Source organism: Tachysurus fulvidraco, chromosome 20 (genome assembly GCF_022655615.1).
Source record: "Tachysurus fulvidraco isolate hzauxx_2018 chromosome 20, HZAU_PFXX_2.0, whole genome shotgun sequence".
NCBI classification, from domain to species: domain Eukaryota; kingdom Metazoa; phylum Chordata; class Actinopteri; order Siluriformes; family Bagridae; genus Tachysurus; species Tachysurus fulvidraco.
Genome location: NC_062537.1, coordinates 12625511 through 12644576, shown reverse-complemented (window position 1 = coordinate 12644576; position 19066 = coordinate 12625511). Strand labels below are relative to the sequence as shown.

At 38.7% G+C, this 19066-nt stretch overlaps 1 protein-coding gene across 3 annotated transcripts; it reads left to right on the top strand.

Annotated features, from left to right (window-relative positions):
- Positions 1-132: 132 nt before the first annotated feature.
- dact3a (dishevelled-binding antagonist of beta-catenin 3a) lies at positions 133-12645 on the top strand. 3 transcript variants are annotated; one of them, XM_047805047.1, is made up of 5 exons: positions 137-372; positions 487-695; positions 7598-7703; positions 9131-9241; positions 10900-12645. In XM_047805047.1, exons 2-5 carry the CDS (start codon positions 546-548, stop codon positions 12423-12425), a joined length of 1893 nt encoding a protein of 630 aa, XP_047661003.1. In that variant the 5' UTR covers positions 137-372; positions 487-545; the 3' UTR covers positions 12426-12645. The 3 variants fall into 3 exon arrangements, with proteins under 3 accessions (XP_027029412.2, XP_027029411.2, XP_047661003.1); XM_027173611.2 differs by having other exon boundaries at positions 133-695; positions 10903-12645; XM_027173610.2 differs by having other exon boundaries at positions 136-695.
- Positions 12646-19066: the final 6421 nt, after the last annotated feature.

The following is a 19066-nucleotide window of genomic DNA, read 5'->3' as shown; positions in this document are numbered from 1 at the left end:
GTCCAGACCTTGAGTGAGAAAAAGTGGGTCATTTGAACTTATCAAATCACTCCATTAATTCTGCTCTGGACATCTTTTGCACTTTTCAGCTGTCAAATCATACAACCAACAAACCCTAAACTTGGATCGGAGGCGTGGTCATCTTATAAATAGTAATTATGCGGGAAAGAAATTCTGGCCAATCAGAATTGTATATGGTTGGTATGCTAATTAGCAATTGACAGCTGCAGAAGAATCCCATGCAGTCCAGGCGTAGCAGAGCAGAGATGGAGAATGGAGTTGGAGTTTTGGGAAGCTGCGGTTCAAACTGCGGTTTTTGAGCATGGTTAACCGGATAGAATGGTAACACAAGTCTCGGGACAATAGGAGCGTGTATGTAGAGTACAGCGGTGGAGTTTTATTCAGTTGTTCCAGGGGGTTTATTTATATATATAAAAAAAAGCGGTTTTATGATGCACCGAGCTTTTTCTTTTGCGATGGCGGCAGAACGGAGCCGGTATAAGGAGAGACTGGAGGCGACTCTGGCCGGTTTGTGTGAGCTGGAGATGCTGAAGCAACGGCAGGAGAGTCTCGTCCTCAGCGCGCTCAGTCTTGGAGACTCCGTCCCAGGCTGTGTGCGCGCACCGTGGCCACTCATTCGGCATTGCTTCCCTAATTCTGCAAACCTGGAGCAGGAACCACAAGCAGAACAGCAGGTAAAAGTAATAGAGTTCAGGGAAAGTGCAAACTCATTTATACTACTGCAATGCTTGTCTGATTTATTATCCTGAACCTGGTTTTAGTAGAGGTTTAGTAGAGGTTCTTTTCAAAATGCATAAACATTTGCATCTCATGTTTGGCCAAACAACTGTCTCTGTTTTCATCTGCATGTTTATGGATGAAAAGTTGCTGTTAGAATCTATCCAAAGTAATTCTCCATAGCACCTTTCATTTTTTCCCCCCAGACATAAACTAAAGAACCCTTTAGGGACCAAGCAATGAGGGAAATGGTTCATGACCAAAAAAAAAAAAAAACGCTTTTCATATAGGAACATTTCAACTACATTTCTAGATACAGTTTTATGACAAAGTTTAATGGTTGAGGATTTTAAATATCATGCATCCATGATGCTAGATAATTAGAAAAAAGTATCGTGGAGTAAAATACATGAATCAGTTAAGAAAAGAAAACATCAGCATAATTGAATACTCAAAATCCAGAAAGCAGCACACACAACGCTTCTGTCAGTTCTCTAAACCATGGAAAGTGTCATTTTTATGGAAGAACTCAGACCGTGGGTGACCAGATGATGACTGTCAGCATGTGCCTCAAAACCACACACTAACACTTTACTACTGGATCCCAACAATACCGTCCACAAGCAAGTAATAACAGTATACTTTGGGTGCAAATGTATAGTTTTTCATTTAAGTGAGCAATCCCGGTGTTGCAAATTTAATATGTGGGATCTTTGTGACTGTTTGTGGCCAGCAATTTTTCCTAGGCTAAATATAATTTTAAGCAAAGGTTTTTAAGGGCTGTGAAGCCAAGTGCTTCATTTAGCTGTTATTTTAATATAAAATTTAAAAGTTAGGTGATATCTGGAAAGTGTAATGTATTGGATTCTTGAAACAACAGGACACTGCAACATCTACTACAGATCCCCATATCCTTTCTGCTCCTGTAGGTTTGTTATCTTTTTTCCAGAGAAAGAGCGTCTGCAGAGGCCTAATCTCATTGTTTGAGTATGTGACAGGCTCTGGTGGAAAGAAGTGGGGGGTCTGTGTACCAGCAAGCCACCATGTGTTTGTGTGTGTGTGTGTTGGGGGCCAGGGGGATATCAAGGCTAGTAAAGATATGCAGTAGGCCTGCTGTTCGACAAACACACTCAAACACACCAGACCAGTTTATTCCTGGCATCATGGTGCTGACAGCAATCTGACAGCAGGCGACAGCTGGGAAAGCACCGTTCATACTGTCCGAAATCTGGGTGTGAGTGTGTGTGCATGCATGTGCGTGAATTGTGCCGCATTGTACCTCAATGAGCAACCGTGTCTGTGTATCATGTGCCCGCTATCAGTATTCGCTCGCACGTCCGGCTGCACAGAGGTGCCTGAGTGCTAGACGGAGATTATATGTGCACGTGCCGTTGTTCTCTGATTGGTCATGAAAAATGTATTAGATTTTGGAAAGTTTAAGTGCACTCATTGAGGTTCAGTCAGCATGAGTCCTGGGTGCAAACGTTTAGTTTTTCATTTAAGTGAAAATTTTTCTGATGTGGGATCTTGTGACTGTGAGGCTGGCAATTACTTCCTGAGCTAAATATCATTTACGGTCAATGTTTCTTCTTGCTTTGGAGCAGAGAGCTGCTTTTAGAACTTATTTTTAGTATAAACCCGTTTGTCTTGTGGCCGCTTCTCCAAATTTTAGCCCTGGATAAACTCATTTGTGGGCTCTGGAGGTTAGTCTATGGAGCCTAGGAGAAAACTGTGTTGTATCTGTTGGCTTGATGCTCTAATTACCACAATCAGTATCCCTACCAGCTTAACACTGAAGGAGCAGAAGAGCAATTGAGAAGTGAGATAGAAGAGCATAAGAGCAATTGACCTGTGAGTCAATAATATAAATGTTCAATATAATCGTGTTTGTGTGTTGTCTGTTGTGCATCTTCCTATCAATCCTCTTCTCTGCATCCAGTTATTCCCCAACATCATTCTGTTCCCATGTTAATTTGTGTTATGGCATAATTTTGGTTAAGCTAACAGGCATTGGGTGATTTAGTCTGAGGCCAGGGGGATGGGTGTGTAGGTATGGGGGTGTAGGGCTGTTGGGTAAGGTTACAGACGTAGTACAGACTCCAGCCAACTCTTCCATGGATGAGTGGTGTAGATTAGTCAAATGGAGTCTGACTTTGAGTGTGGAGGAGTGAAAGAGAGTTTAAAATTGAGAATAAGATCCATGCAGCTTTACACTCAGCAATGGAATTTGTTACATTACATCATCTCCTTAGACATTTCAAACTAAATAATGGTCTTGTTAAACTTCAGCTATTTGTGACTCATCAAAACAAATGATAATTTTTTAGCATGTGTTCATTTCTGTAATTGCAGACACTGTATTTCACCAAGGAATCTTCTGAAAATATCTTTATTCCTTGACTTTGGCTAAACTGCTAATCAGTCAAACATCAGTGGCCAACAGCACCATACATGGGTGCAGCTCAAGGAATGCACAAGCAAAGATAAAAAGAAAGGCCTTATTGTCGTCGCTGTAGTCTTTGTATTTCTACGAAATGACATCACTGCAAGAGAATCATGGGTCGAGTAGAACCACAGAGCCTTTATGTTCAGTATTCCAGCCTAGCTATTTCCTGCCACACTAACAGAGCAGATGTGCCACCTCGCCATTGTGCCTGATTGAGGACTACTTGTCACCAATTACGGCTTTTCATAGAAAATGTGGTTATAGATGTGGTCTGTTTAGACACACACAGACACACACACACACACACACACACACACACACACACACACACACACACACACACACACACACACACACACTTACTTGGATCAACACTGTACTAGACTCATCAATCAAATACATGCCAAATCAAATGACATTTCTGACATGACAAAACCCTGCCGTTGTGAATACCCTGACATTTTTATCATCCAAGTTTAGGTAGGGTAATTTTTGGTGGGGAAGTAGGTGCTGAGCAGAGCAATAGAGGGACAGCAGAGCAGTGTGGATCGGCTCAGCATGTGATGGGGGTGGGGAGATTTAGGGGGTGTGGACGGACTCTGCAGAGAAACAAATGATCATTGAGGCAGTGGCCTCACAGGAGCCCCTTAACCACAGAGCTTAAGCCAACACTTGCATTAGCACATTTAGATGAGAGCACAGCAACAGCTCTTATTTCTGCTATGATGGCAGAAAGGAAAAAATCAGGTCATAAAATACATTTCATATTTAATACATCACTGAACCTATGTGGGAAAGTGTTTTAGCAGATCATGGGCAAAATCACTGTATAGGATTGCTTTTACAGCCTTGCAGAGCATGGTATGCTAATTTAGGCAAACACTTCTTGCTACAGTACGTTGGAGCTGCAGCTGTCTGCTTCTGTGTTTATGTAGTACAGAAAACTACCCAATAAATACAAAGCTAATGTCTGAAGATTCTCCTCAGTAAATCATTTAGTATAATTAAAAACTTTAATGGGATGTTTTTAGCCTGCTGAACTGCACAATGTACTAAGAGCATAATAATAATAATAATAATAATAATAATAATAATAATAATAATAATAATAATAATAATAATGAAATTAATCTGAAGATAACACCTGACATCTTTTTGTCCAAGTTCAATCAGTCAACTATCCAATAGTGTCTTTGTCAATTTCCCTCCGTTCCTTTGGGCCACATGCACTCTCTCACTCCTACGTGTCATTTTACACTTAAGCGTTGTTAATACAATGAATCAGGGTGTGTGGGTGAGGGTGTAGCTGTTAACAGTGCCACATATGCAAAAATCTGGAATAGGTACAGAATATTAAACCAGGCCTTTCTTAATTATTGTTATTATTTCAATTTTCACACCTTCCTTGAGATTCCTTTATATATTTTTTCTCTGTCTGACACATTGTTGTGTCATCTGCGGTCAGATATTTTGAAAAAAGCAATCAGGTGGAACTAATTTTGGGAGATAAGGCTGAAACTCCTTTAATAAATGGGACATTGTGTTCTTTTCAGTCCCGGATATCTCATAGTGTGTGACTGAGTGCATTGATGAGACGCTGATTCACCCTCTCTTTCTCACTCATCTGGGAATACTAAATCCTACTCACTCAGGATGCAACACACAGATACCAGAGGACTTCAGTGTAATGGAAAAAGTAGCATCAGACAGACTGTATAAAGACTTCACTGATTATACACAGTGTGTTTAGTCTGTTTCGGCCTTACGTTAATTTTGTAAATAATCAGCTTAATTCCTATTGAATGTCAACTGGAGCTTTTAGTTTACAGCCTTACAAAATGAACTGCAGTGACTTGAAATATTGATGAACTTTTAAAATGAAGGGATTGATCGCTGGTGTTTGTTAAATATCTTATATTAGCTTTATAGCTTGATTATATTCTGTCTTGTACAAGGAGAACTCCTATTTCATTATATGTTAATGTAATGCTATACCTGTGTTTATAGGGATACATAAGAACTATATTAGCCCTTAGTTACAACAGAGATAAACTGACAGAACCATTAGTTATTTTAGCAGGCATCAGCTGTCCTTAGACATGTTATGAGTTTATGCAGTGACATGTACTAGGCTGACTTACATCAGAACATCATGACATCTGACCTTGTAGCTCAGTGTTCTGGTATGTCACAAACCGGTGATGATGGAAAAGTGAACAAAGTGTCTCCTGAACTTATCTCCTGGTGAAAACACTGAAACATGTAAACCTACTGAAGGGTCAGGGTAAAATAATATGGCACTGATAATTCTTACACTGTAATGCTACATTCACACATACAGCGACTTACAGTGGCAAAGCGACTTCCTGTGACACGAGCGACAGAAACCGTTGCCAAATAGATGTTGGTGTGACCAGTGATGTAACAAAGTTGTGAAAAGTTGAACGTTATGCAAAATAAAGAGCAAAACATGCAGCAACTATCAATGGGAGTGAAGACAATAGAGCACACACTGCTTCTCCTTTATCTCATACCATATGATGCGTATATATACACTGCTGAATTTTATATACAGACACCAAATCTCCCTCCAGAATGTTTTATTTTAGCAGCAAGAAATTGTATTTGGAATGCTAGTTGCACCACCCACTGATAAACCTTTTTATTCTGCCTACCAGTATTAGGAACACCTACTTAAGAGTACACCGACTGGTGACTTGTGTGAACGTAGCTTGACAACAAAATTATGCTCTCTTTCTCTGATTCTTAAGTACAGTGCCCTCCATTTTACTACTTCTGGTGTAAAGGATTGTGACCTCCAAATAGAACCATGGTGCTGAATCCCATATTTGACAATCTACCATAAATGTCTTCTTGAGAATAAAATATGATAATTTTTTTCTAGTCTTTAGTTGTTCAGTTTTTGTGAGCCTAAGCTGATGTTAGCCTCAGATCCCTGTTTTTGGTTGACATGAGTGGAACCTGGTGTGGACTTCTGCTATTGTAATCCGTTTACATGTTGTGTGTCCTGAGATGCATTTCTGCTCATCACAGAGGTAAAGAGCGGTTATTTCAGTTATCGAACTACCGCTCACTGGATATTTTTTTTTTTGTATCTTCAGTTCCTGAAATGCTCGACACAAACCCATCTGGCACCAATAACAATGTCAATTTCAAAGAAAATGCGGTCAAGGAAATCACATTTTCCCCATGGTCCTGTTTGTTGTAAACATTAAGTGAAGCCACTGATCTGTATCTTCATTTTTTTTACTGCACTATTGCCATATGACTTTTTAAAATTTATTTAATTTATTCATTTTTTTTAAACGTAATGGTAGAATTGTCTGTTCTTTTTTCTATTCAGTAAGAAAAGTGTACTGTATATTTCTATCTCTATAAAAGTGATTAAAACACATGGCAATGCTGTGACACTAAAAGATCACATCCTCATCATAATCATGTGACTGACATACCAGAAAAAGTACTAAAATAAAAAAACATCCCTCATATGTCATTATAAGTCAGTCCTGTAAAAACACAATAACATGAGCAGAAAATAAATTTTGGATGCCTTTTGGAATAAGCCTTAGTAGATATTCTATGAAAGTTGTTGTAAGTTAAGGGCTTTGAAAAGGATTCAAATATACTTACTACTTATACTATTTTTTTTTTGTTTTACACAATCATGTCTGACTGGAGAGATGGACAAACACATTATTGACTACTGTATTACAAAATAAAAACTATTCATAATTTTAGATTGTAGCAGATTGTATAAGTTTGCATGAAATAAGTTGATACCAATTAACTATTACTATTACTATGAATGCAAAACCCTTCAATCCCATCAGCAGGACTAGACAACATTAGAATTTATTTTACTGCAGCTACTGAATAATTCACGACGGTTCCAGAATAATAAGCTTGAAGATGAATAACTAAATAATAATCAGGGATTTGAAGGTGTTTGCCTGCTGTCATATTTCCTTCTTGTATGTTGGCCAGAGCTTAACATAGCTACAGTATTATAACAGTGCTGCCTGCTAGCCAGCACTTTTGCACACAAGGTACTGAAACGATGCTGAATAATAAGTGAAATCTTTGAACACTTATTAAGCAGCCAATAAATACAGGCATAAATGTTTTTAGCATGCTAGATTGCAGCCACACATTATTACCTCTCCATGCTCTCCCTGATGAGTCAGCCAGCATTTGGAAGCTGCTGCACTGTTCATGAAACTTTCACAAAACTAAGGTTCAGCCTTTAATACGTTTTTAGCAGAGCAGGTTTAAATGAAGAGTCGCGCTATGTTAGTGAATTCTCAAAAATTCATGTTCTCATGGTGTGTGTGTGTGTGTGTGTGTGTGTGTGTGTGTGTGTGTGTGTGTGTGTGTGTGTGTGTGTGTGTGTAGGGTTCAATGGCAGTTCTTCAGCAGCAGGTAGGAGAACTGAGAGTGGATACAGAGAACAGCTCACTGGAGCACCCCACAGACACAGGAGATACCGGACCAAGTTCAGGTACACCTCAACTTATTGATCTGTAACTCAGCCACATAAATGTGTATCCCACAATACCTCTGTATGCATTTCACCATAAATGACACCATGATATTTTTTCAGTGAATCTGCTTGCATGATACAAATAATTTTTTTATAGAAAATGGATGTAGGTTTTGGTCTGTAATGAGCTAGCCAAAGATGATAGTGACAGGAGAAGGAAACGTTCCAATATGACACATTACAGTGTGGCAAAAAGAACACTAAATTGTCTGTATATGACATCTCGGCACTACATGGCTTAGAGAGAGCTGGTGTAGTCTTGTGTAGGCAGACTTTTAGGCTAACAACAGAAGGTCTGGACTCCATAGCAGCTTTCAATCACAGTTTGTTTTATTTAGCATCATGTTTCAGAGCATGGAAATGTAAAGTCTATGTCACTAAAAAAACAGACCACCATGCAACACTGTGATGGGCAGTCTGTTTTGTTTTGTTTAATGGATCATGAACACTGAACACTTTGCATGAAGTGGATAGCTATTCTCACACATACCCAAAATAATTCTTCCCATAGTTACTGAATGCTGTCCATTAAAACAAAAGTCAATTTGTTTAAATAAAAAAAAATCCTTGTACTGTGTCTTAGTAAATGTCATTGTGAGCAGTCATGGGAGAAAGAGCATTTCAAAGCTGCATCACTCTTCAATCCTTATCAACTAATTTAGAGTCAGATCACATGCCAGGTCAGAAAGACCGATCCAGACTTATTTTTGTAAGCTATTAAGACAGGACGTTCATGGAGTAAAAAAAACCAAAAACTCCAGACTTAAGATCCACCATCCATCAATAAGCTATCAGATTCCATTTTTTTACTTTCATTGTTAACAGTGGAGTTAAAAAAAGCAGTGAAGCTGGACATTAATGTGCAGCACAAAAAACAGCTTAACATAGTAATGTCCTGAAACACTTTTTTCTTCTACTATGGAAAATACCTACTACTTAAATACCCAGATCTACATAATACCATTTTGTCTTAGGGTTACATCAGATTTCTATTATATAAGCAATATCAAAGCTGTTAGAGTCAGTATTAGAATAATCATTGCTTGCAAACACCTAGTTAATTTTTCTTAAAGTTGGGATGAGTCTAAATTCATCAACATAACAAAGAAACATATTGCCAAATACTCTTCACAGAGAGCATTTAGCTTAGTATGACGTACTCTGCAAAATGTTTCACTTATTGGCTATTTAACCATACTGTTCTGTTTAAAGCTAGCCTGTGGCTCTGCTATAAAACACATTCTCTCGCAAAGTGGTTGTAGTCATACTGTTTGCACTGCAGGGACATTCTTTTAGCACACAGTATATCAAGACTGTATCAAACTCAGACTTCTCAGAGATTTATATATTTGTTAATCTGACTCAGAGTTTGTGTAATTGGCCAGGTTTCTGTGAGCAGAGAGAGAGTCAGTCTCCTCTGGACTCCGGTGACCTCTCCTCCAGGACCTCATTCCCCATCCAGTCAACTAGTTCCAGTGAAAGACTTAAGTCTGTGGGTAAGTAGCCCACCAAAGCTTCTCTTCCTTCATTTTCACAATTATGTCTCAATAGTAATCATTTGAAATTAATTAGAATTAAAATGCCTCATGGTACTCGCTTTAACGAGTAGTCTATTTTTGCTGAGTTGACCTTTTTTATTTATTTTTTTTAACTTCAGTGCAGTTAAGGGGTTAACCTGAAAACATCCTATAATTACATCAGTCAAAATGTCCTACAGGCAGGAACAGACCTACCGTTTAGTCAAGAGAATTGCTGTGAACTGAGACCTCACTGTGTGCATGTAGATCTAGGACACGGACAGAAAGGCAGTATATTCAGAGAAAAGCGAGCATACACACACACAGTTTATGGGTTTGCTTTGCAGTTTTTACATTAAATCCCAAATTAGTCACAGTCAACTAGTAGTAGGTCCGTCCTCAGGTGTCATGTCATAATCATTTCCTCACAATGAGAACACAACCAGAATTCTCTGCCTTAATTATCTGTAACTGTCCACTGATACAGAACATTTTCTCTTCTAGTATGTCTTACAGACATGAACTATAAAACTATAAACATCCCTTAATAGTGGGATGAGAGGATGGTCAGGTGTGATGAATTAAACAGTAGTAATAGTTGCACTGATAGGTGGGACCACAGTTATTAACACACACGTGCACACACGCACGCACGCACACTCACTCACACACACACACACACACACACACACACACACACACACACACACACACACACACACAAATGTGTGCACGCAACAACAAGCACATTAGCAATACTTTACTTTTATTTTCTGGCCTAGTCAAAAATGGTTATACATTAGATAAATCACATAAACACAGTCATATAAACAGTGTTATACATCCAAACATATACAATATCACATGATCTTTGTGTCTAAAACAGGCCAGCATCATACTGGCAAATTAAACTGTTTTACTTAAACCAAAACTTACACACTTACACCCTCTGCCTCTGCAAACAACACTAGGGTTCATTTTTGGCCCTAGATATTTTCCAGTGTTCAAGACAATTGCACTGGCTTAATGATTATTGGATTAAATGCCTGAACCACGAACACCACATTGGTCAAAATACACCAAAGTCCTTTTTTTGGAAAAGGGCTATAATGTGCAATGTTAACTAATCAGATTAATACATACTCTACCCAGACTATTTTGGGTAGATTTAAATGTAGGTTGATATAGAAAAACTAATACTTCCACTGCATGTTAATGAATTAAAACAGCTTAAACAGCTCAAACAATTAGATGTTTATTTGTTTGTTTGTTTGTTTGTTTGTTTGTTTGTTTGTTTGTTTGTTTGTTTATTTATTTATTTATTTATTGTTTTGATAGATTTTTTTAAAAATGATAACTGTATTAATAATAACATTAAATAACAACAATAGCATGTATAACTTATGCTTAATATTTTGTGTCAGATGAAGAACTATATTAGCATATTGGAAAATAATTCTTATGGCTGGTGGTTGAAATAACATATTCTTGATAGAACAAGAACTTTATGAGTCTTTAGATATGGCTGTAAATAAAACCTGTTGACCAGCCTTAAATTGTTTACTTGCCTGTCTGTTAATATCATATGGTTGACATCTTGCATTCTGGTTTTGCTCTAAATGGGGCTCTCTTTACAGCAGATACGTTTGTGACCAGCCGTGATGGACTGCAGGACTGTGGAGGCTCTACAGGACGGTCTCCGGTTCCACGCTCGCTCTCAGGCCCCCAGCCACCTCTAATGGGTCTATCAAAGAGAGGTGGGGAGGTGGAGCACTGGCTATGGCCTGAAAGTAATGAAGCAGGAGATGAAGTTGATTCCACTGCAGAGGACTACCATCAGGCTCAGAATGTGGAGACCTACATAGTGGGTCTGATCCAGCGACGTCTTCTGGCCACAAAGCAGTGCAAACCTCGTACCAACATGAGTCCTGAGGCCAGAGGAGTGATGAGGCAAAGTAGTCTTTGCTGCAAGGAGCCTGTCTTCATTCCTGATCACTGCAAGGTCTCTTCAAGCCCCGAGAGACCAAAATGGTGTACATATAACCTTGAAGAGGAGCGGCTTAGGGGCTTTTCCCCTGGAGAGCAGCTCCCTTCTCACTATCCAAGGCTTGAGGAGCAGATCCCTGCTCATTTCTCAAGACCCGAGGAGCAGCACCCTAGCCATTATCCCAGGCCTGAGGACAAGCTGTCTACACAATATTCCAGGGCTGCACTGCCAGGAATTCACTCCACATCTCTGGATTTCACCTCTGGAGATTTAGACCCAAGCAGTAGTGAAGCAGACTCACCACATCATTACCAGCTCCCACACTCACCGTCTTCAGAGGAGCAGTTAGTCAATGCACAATACATCCCAGCACAGCCATGCCAGGCACCAATGAGAGCCAAAACATCTCGTGCTCATGCAGCCCCAAAAGCCAGCCGTGGTGGTGACACTTACTCCCCTGAAAGACCACAGCCCAAGCCACGGGCCATGCCAAAGAAGTGCCGTTTTAGTGAAGAAAAGACAACAACTAAGAAACCTGGACGAAAAGCCTGTCGCTCACAGTCAGAGAATAGCCTTTTGGGACAGAAGGGTGTCCCTGAACGAAAATACAGTACAGTGGAGCGAGACACTGGCCGCACTAACCAGTCCAAATCGCGACGCCAGCAGGCCAGCCTTGGGCACCGCCGCTGGCGTTCTACACTAGAGCTCAGCCAGGATGAAGCCGAGCCCACACCAGAGCGAGAGGTTAGACGCACCCGCAGATCTAGACCTACAGCGTCTGCACCAACCTACGTCTACAATCAGACTCCTCAGCACCTTCATTCACATCATCCACACCACTTTCCTCATCCTCAACTTCACTCAGACTACCCACTGCAAACCTCAGTGTGCCGTCCAGAGGGGGGCTACAAGCACTCAGGCCCTGGAGAGTGGGAGTCCAGTCTGAGTGAAGGGGAGTCCCCTGGCTCCAGTTCAATGTCTAGTGACTCTGACGAGAGTGGAGGGCTGGTGTGGCCTCAGCAACTTGCACCACCATTGGCTCCTCCTTCACCCCCCACACCTTCTGGGGCACCCCTGCAATCCAAAGCCTTGGTAAAGATTAAAGCCTCACATGCTCTCAAGAAGAAGATCCTTCGTTTCAGAACTGGTTCTCTCAAAGTCATGACCACTGTTTGAGCTACCGGTTTAAGCATCTGTGGAGGTCTTTTCTCATCACTGTCTTGGGATACAATGCAGAAAGTTTTAAGTTCAAGCTACCTGCGTCAGATTATGGTGAATCTAAACCTAAAACCACCATGTATATAATTGTGTATGTGATAAAAATGCTTGTATTTATGATTGTACTCTGTAAATAAAAAACTGCCAATGGTTTAAACACCTGCATGCAACAAAACAATCTTTTTGTGTAAAATATATTTATTTTATTACATTAGTTTCAGTCAAAGCTATCCATATTAATGCAGTACAAGAAAAATATTTTATCTTCTCCACACTGAGAAAGAGACAACGAAGGATCAGTGATCCGTGACGAGAAAAATAGAAACTCTTATAGTCTGCCCTGCCCTGACAGATGCAGACAAAGAAACATGCCAAGCATAATACAGACAACTCACAGGAAGACAAACGGGCTCATGTTCAGTGTTACACTCCCACAATAGGAAGCCAGAGGCAAACCCTGGAGTAGATGCCTGTGTGAACTAATAGCAATTATGTCTTCAGCATTCCACAATATTTTTTCTTAGCTTGACCTGGGAAATTTGTTTATTTGTAAGACATAGTGATGTGGGTGTTCCACCATGGCCAGTGTGAGGAAATTAACTGCTGCAGCTTTACACAAAGGCCACCCAAGTTTATGTCTTTAGGGTATAGGCAAAAGGGTAGATGTTCTCAAGAAGGTCCTTTTTGGCAAGCTAACAATGTAGGTCCAACTTTCAGCCAAAAAATGATACTTATGAACACTAATGAGACAATTAACTCCAGCTGCACTATAATTAATCTCTCAGAATTTTGAGACACTTCCTAAACTGGAGGCATGTTATCTAAGGTTGTGGGGATCTGGCAAATTGTTTTTGCAATTGAGAATACCAGTAGGTACCAGTAAGTAGAACTTAGATGGTCTACCTGACTGACTAGTGGGTAATAAAGGAAAAAGTCCTAGTCCAGTTACAAATAGACCAGATAGTGAAGATTGTCGGGATACTACATGTCACAATTGATGATATATTAATTATCTCATTTTCCACCACAACAGTAGCCAATCACAAACTACTTTTAGCAAAAGTATGCAGAAGTGCAAGTGTACATGAAGTAGTTTTGAAAAAGATTTGAAAAGATGTCTTCTTTCTTTTTTGTCTATAGGAGGAAATGATAGGGATCACTCTCCCACATTAGATAGGATTGAGTTGATTAGATTCAATGAGTAGGAGGAATTTGCCAATAATATATTATAGTGGTGAAGTGCACGCATCAGAAAAAGGTAAGTTGTACTTAGATCGGAAACACTTCTATGGCCATTTTTGGAACTAGAGTCTTTAGACTCTGATAGGATCTGTCTGTATCACAAAATTCCTGCTCTGGTCATGAACACAATTTCCTGATGTTGGAAAGACTACATGTCCTTAGCTATTAACAAGCTAGTTTTCTCCCATAGGGATGGCTAATATGTACTATAATATATGTACTATTACTGTAATATATACTAAGTGGGATCCACTAGATGACAACCAAAAGGACAATGCAATGAAGGGATGTTGAGGTGCCATTGCTGATGCAGACAAAAGCATTGAGTCTTTGCCTTTAGCTTCAATCTGAATAAACTCTGGGAAGAAAGAAGCTTTGTGCCTGCTTCTCTATATTTCTAAAAACCCACTCTCTTTCTCCCTTTCCCCATCTGGACATGGTTAAAGAGGCTCCCTTCAAGGCCAAGAACCTGGAGAATTTCCTGTAAAAGGGGGAGGAGCAGAGTGGGATGAAAATGAAGACAGAAACAAGAAATTAAAACAGCCAGAAAAAGAGGGGAAAAGGAGACTTTTAGCAAGACAGTCCCTACGCCACATCTGGTCTATATTATAAAGAAGAAGGGGGTGGGGGCGGCCTATGATCAGAAACGGGAGAAGGATAAGGGCGGGACTGAACGGAAAAAGAACTACATTGTCGGTGCTTTGTTCAAGTAGGACTGCCATATTTCTTTTGCTCCTCTCTCTCTCTCTCTCTCTCTCTCTCTCTCTCTCTCTCTCTCTCTCTCTCTCTCTCTCTCTCTCTCTCGCACTCTGTGTGAATATGCACATCAGTGAGACTGTCCAGAATGCTGTTCTCTAGAAGTTGACTCATTGCAATATATATTATACAGACTTGACTGTCTGTATACTTCCTCGTTTTCTCTTGTCATCTCTGAACTTCGCATTTTGCGTAATTCATGCACACACTCCCTAACTTTACTCATCTCATCTGAAGACCATTTACAGTTCTGGACTTACGTTTGAATCTGGTTGGCTCTGTGTGCATTCCAAAAGTCTGGGAGAGGAGCCAAGCAGAGCACTGAAGGAAAAAGAAAAAGAGACAGAGTGAGATGCAAAGTGGGGTCTCTGGGACAAGTTACTTTTTAGACAGCTGCACCATGTCCACCAGTCCAGACCTGTTCCCAGCCCCCAAAGCTGGAAGCACAGGACACAACAGGACAAACTATGATTGACAGTAGTTCTGCACTATGTAAGTCCTAGTATATCTGACAGCTTGACTACTAAAAATTCCACAGGTAGGCAGACCTCAAATATGACTGGACATGATTCTAAAACCTACAAAGCTGACAGTGTTAAATGCATTTTACACTGACATTTTTATGGATACTGCTGAAAAGTACTGGATGTTTGGCCAGTTATATGTCTAAAAGTATCTGTAAACAGTATTATTACAGTTTATCAGTATATTATAGATTATAAAGTATATCATGAAGAAGACAGGAGCTTTCTTTCCTTTTCTTTAGAAAGATCTGGCTTCATCTTTCTCTATTTCAATCTTTTTCTCCAGCTTATTTTGTTTGACATCCTGGAAGGAACAAAATGTTTTAGAGCTCATTGTGCTCATCATAGATTGGGCTGCAGTAAGATTGTGCTGGTTGAGTCTAATTGATCAGTTGATTTTGTTGCGCCCCCATGTGACTGAAGTTATAAAGTGTAATAAGTAAAAATGTATTTTATTTCTATAACATTTTCATAGCAAAATTACTTTGAAAAAGAAATGATAGAAGCAGTATTTGAGGGCTGAACGTTACTAGTAGGATATAATCATATCTATACTTACCCTTGTATGTAGGCAGTCAGCCTGATGATTTCCTACCGAAGAGAAAAATATATTGCTTCAATTAGAAATACCAGGAATGATATTGTGACTGTTCTGATGTCTGTCTTAAATAAAATCTGCAGAGCAAATAGAGTAAAAGGATGTCAGCAGTACATTCTATGAAAATCTAATAAAAAATCTGCATAAATGTGTTGTGTTATAATGTGTCTTACTTCTTGTGTTATATAAAAAGAGTATAAATGTATATAAAGGAGCTTTTTTGAGAATTGTATCTTTTTGACAAATACATTTAATGTTTCTATTCCGGTCCAAGAGATCTCCTGCACATTTATCTATTTTCCCTGTAACTTACTAAAGGAAAGCTATCAGCTACATATCAGGCTTGAGTCAGACTTGGTTTGTTTGTGTAGAGCAAATACTATATAAATGACTTACTGTACATAAACTCTTAACTGCAGATAATAAAAAACTCATTAGTCTCCTGGATAAAAAAAGCATCTCCATTATTATCTGGCTTTCTGGGATATACAGTGGTATGAAAAAGTGTTTTCCTGATTTTGTATTTTTTTTTTTTTTTGCACGTTTTTCATACTTTAATTCAGAAAGTTCAAAAAAGTTTAAATATTAGTCAAAGATAGCACAAGTAAACACAACATGCAGTTTTTAAATAAAGGTTTTTATTATTAAGGGAAAACAAAGTCCAAACCCACGTGGTCCTGTGTGAAAAAGACGTCTCATCCAAGATGTCACAAAAGACTCCACATCAATATCCAAAGAACTGCAGGCCTCACTTACCTCAGTTGTCAGTGTTCATGACTCCACCATAAGAAAGAGACTGGGCAAAAATGGCCTGCATGGCAGAGTTCCAAGACGAAAACTGCTGCTGAGCAAAAAGAACATAAAGGCTTGTCTCAGTTTTGCCAGAAAACATCTTGATGATCCCAAGAAATTTGGGGAAAATACTTTGTGGACTGACGAGACAAAAGTTGAACTGAAGGTGTGTGTCCCATTACATCTGGCATAAAAGTAACACTGAATTTCAGAAAAAGAACATCATACCAACAGTAAAATATGGTGGCGGTAGTGTGATGGTCTGGGGCTGTTTTACTGCTTCAGGACCTGGAAGACCTGCTGTGAATGGAACCATGAGTTCTGCAGGACAATGTGTGGCCATCTGTTCGTGACCTCAAGCTAAAGTGAACTTGGGTTCTGCAGCAGGACAATGATACAAAACACACCAGCAAATCCACCTCTGAATGGCTGAAGAAAAACAAAATAAAGACTTTGGAGTGGCCTAGTTAAAGTCCTGACCTGAATCCTATTGAGATGCTGTGGCATGACCTGAGGCGGTTCATGCTCGAAAACCCTCCAATGTGGCTGAATTACAACAATACTGCAAAGATGAGTGGACCAAAGTTCCTCAACACCGCTGTGGTAGACCTTTTTAATATATACTCACTTTCTTCTAGTCTATATAAAATCTATGAATCTAGTTCTACTCAACTATAAACATATAAATAGTGACAGTATTTGTAATTAACAATTTAGGAATTACTGTACAGCCATTTTTTTCCACAACCTCTCTATTTTTCCAGGCACAAACCTAACTGGGCAAGCAAACATATTAATTTTTTTTAGAACTTGGATGCAAATACTTTGCAAATTTTGACTGCCTAAAGTCTGGAAATAAAAAACATAACCATTACTTTCTCTTTTGTCTCGAGTAAGTGAAAAACTTCCTGATGACTGAATATTACATTTCTCTGCTTTAACAAGCTCTTGGGTTGCTTTCATGGTTTGTTTTAGGTCATTGTCCATCTCTACTGTGAAAGTACTGTATATCTCTATATATTTCAGAATTCATTCTGCTACTTCTATCAGCAGTCACATTATCAAAAAACACCAGTCAGCCAGATTTTTTTTTATACATTTGACACATACACATGTCAAAACAAATTTTCCACCATGTTTGACAGATGATGTGTTATGCTTTGGATCATGAGCCCTTCCTTTTATTCTCCATGCTCCTCTCTACTCGTAATTCTGGCATAAGTTAATCTTGGATTCATCTGTCCAGTGATTCTTGTTCTGGAACTGGTCAGACTTTATAAAATGTTTTTTATAAATTTTTTTAAAGTAAAGCCTAATTTGGTCTTTCTGTCCTTGAGTGTTAAAAATAGTTTGCATCTTGAGGTAAAGCCTCTGTATTTACATTTATGAAGGTGTTTCATGATTGTAGACTTAAACCTTTTTTATTATTAATCTTTATATTATTATTTATAATAACATTTTGTTCTATGTTTATGTTCTGTAAAGCTGCAATGAGACTGAAAATGTCAATTGTAAAAAAAAAATAATTAAAATTTGAATTTGAATTTAAACATTGATATGCCTACCTGTACCTACTGTATGGCATATACTTCAGGATATGCAGGAATTCTGCAATCAAGTTTTTTCCCATGTTCTGATAGGCCTTTAGGTGTTGCTCAGCCGAGCACAGGTGAGCTGTGGCTAACCTGTGAAGTACTTCTTTTAAAGAATCGATTTTTCAACTCCTAAACTTTCTTCTGTCTCTCTTATAAGTCTGTTGTTTTTTTAGCATAATGATGGGCTTCACTTGCATCAATGCCTCTTTGATCTGTTTTAAATCTATAGAGCTTTTTCTCTTAATTTGTCATGTAATAACAAGGTCATGTATCTACAGTAGGTGCAGTTTGACACAGAAATTCTATAAGGCATTATAATTAATGTATACTTAAATAATATGCAAAAATGTGCAACAACATTGTGGTATTTTTATTTTATTAACATTAGGAATTGATCACTTAATTTATATTCCTTTGATACATGAGACAAAATTCGTATTCAGTTTATATTGATAAACATTTTACATTATTTCTCATGTTCTCACAGTGATCACATGGGCTTCCTCTTGGTTCTCTGGATTACTCAAACCTTTTTAGGTGAACTGATGAGTCTACATTTTAATGGTGTATGGCGCTCATTGCCAGGATTTATGAGATCCTCTCTGAATCAAACATCACCTTGACCAGGATAAAGCAATTACTGAAAATGAATGATTGAATAAAATAATGAGTTACTGAGTAAGGTTTTCTTTTTAAAATCTCTTTTGGATTACACTAATCTATCTGTTGAGCTGAAAATATTATTTAACTGTTATTTTTAGCAAGCTTTCCAAACGTTCTTGCCCAAACATATTATGTCACATTGGCACTGGCTTATCCACAAGCAAAACAAATGTTAGATGTGTGCCTTTTATGCTTTTATAAAATTGCAGTAAATGTTCCTAAAGGTTATGATTTTTTAACAATTGCATTCCTATCAACCAGTATTAAAATGACCATGGCTTTATCTACGGGTCACTTTCCGACTCTGGCAGTGTATGTGATGCTGCTTCTCTGCAATTGTTTATGTTGTACTCTCTGATACTGAGTAGCTTTAAATCTTATCTCAATACATTTGAATATGCTGTCATTTAAATTATGTTTTCATTGAAT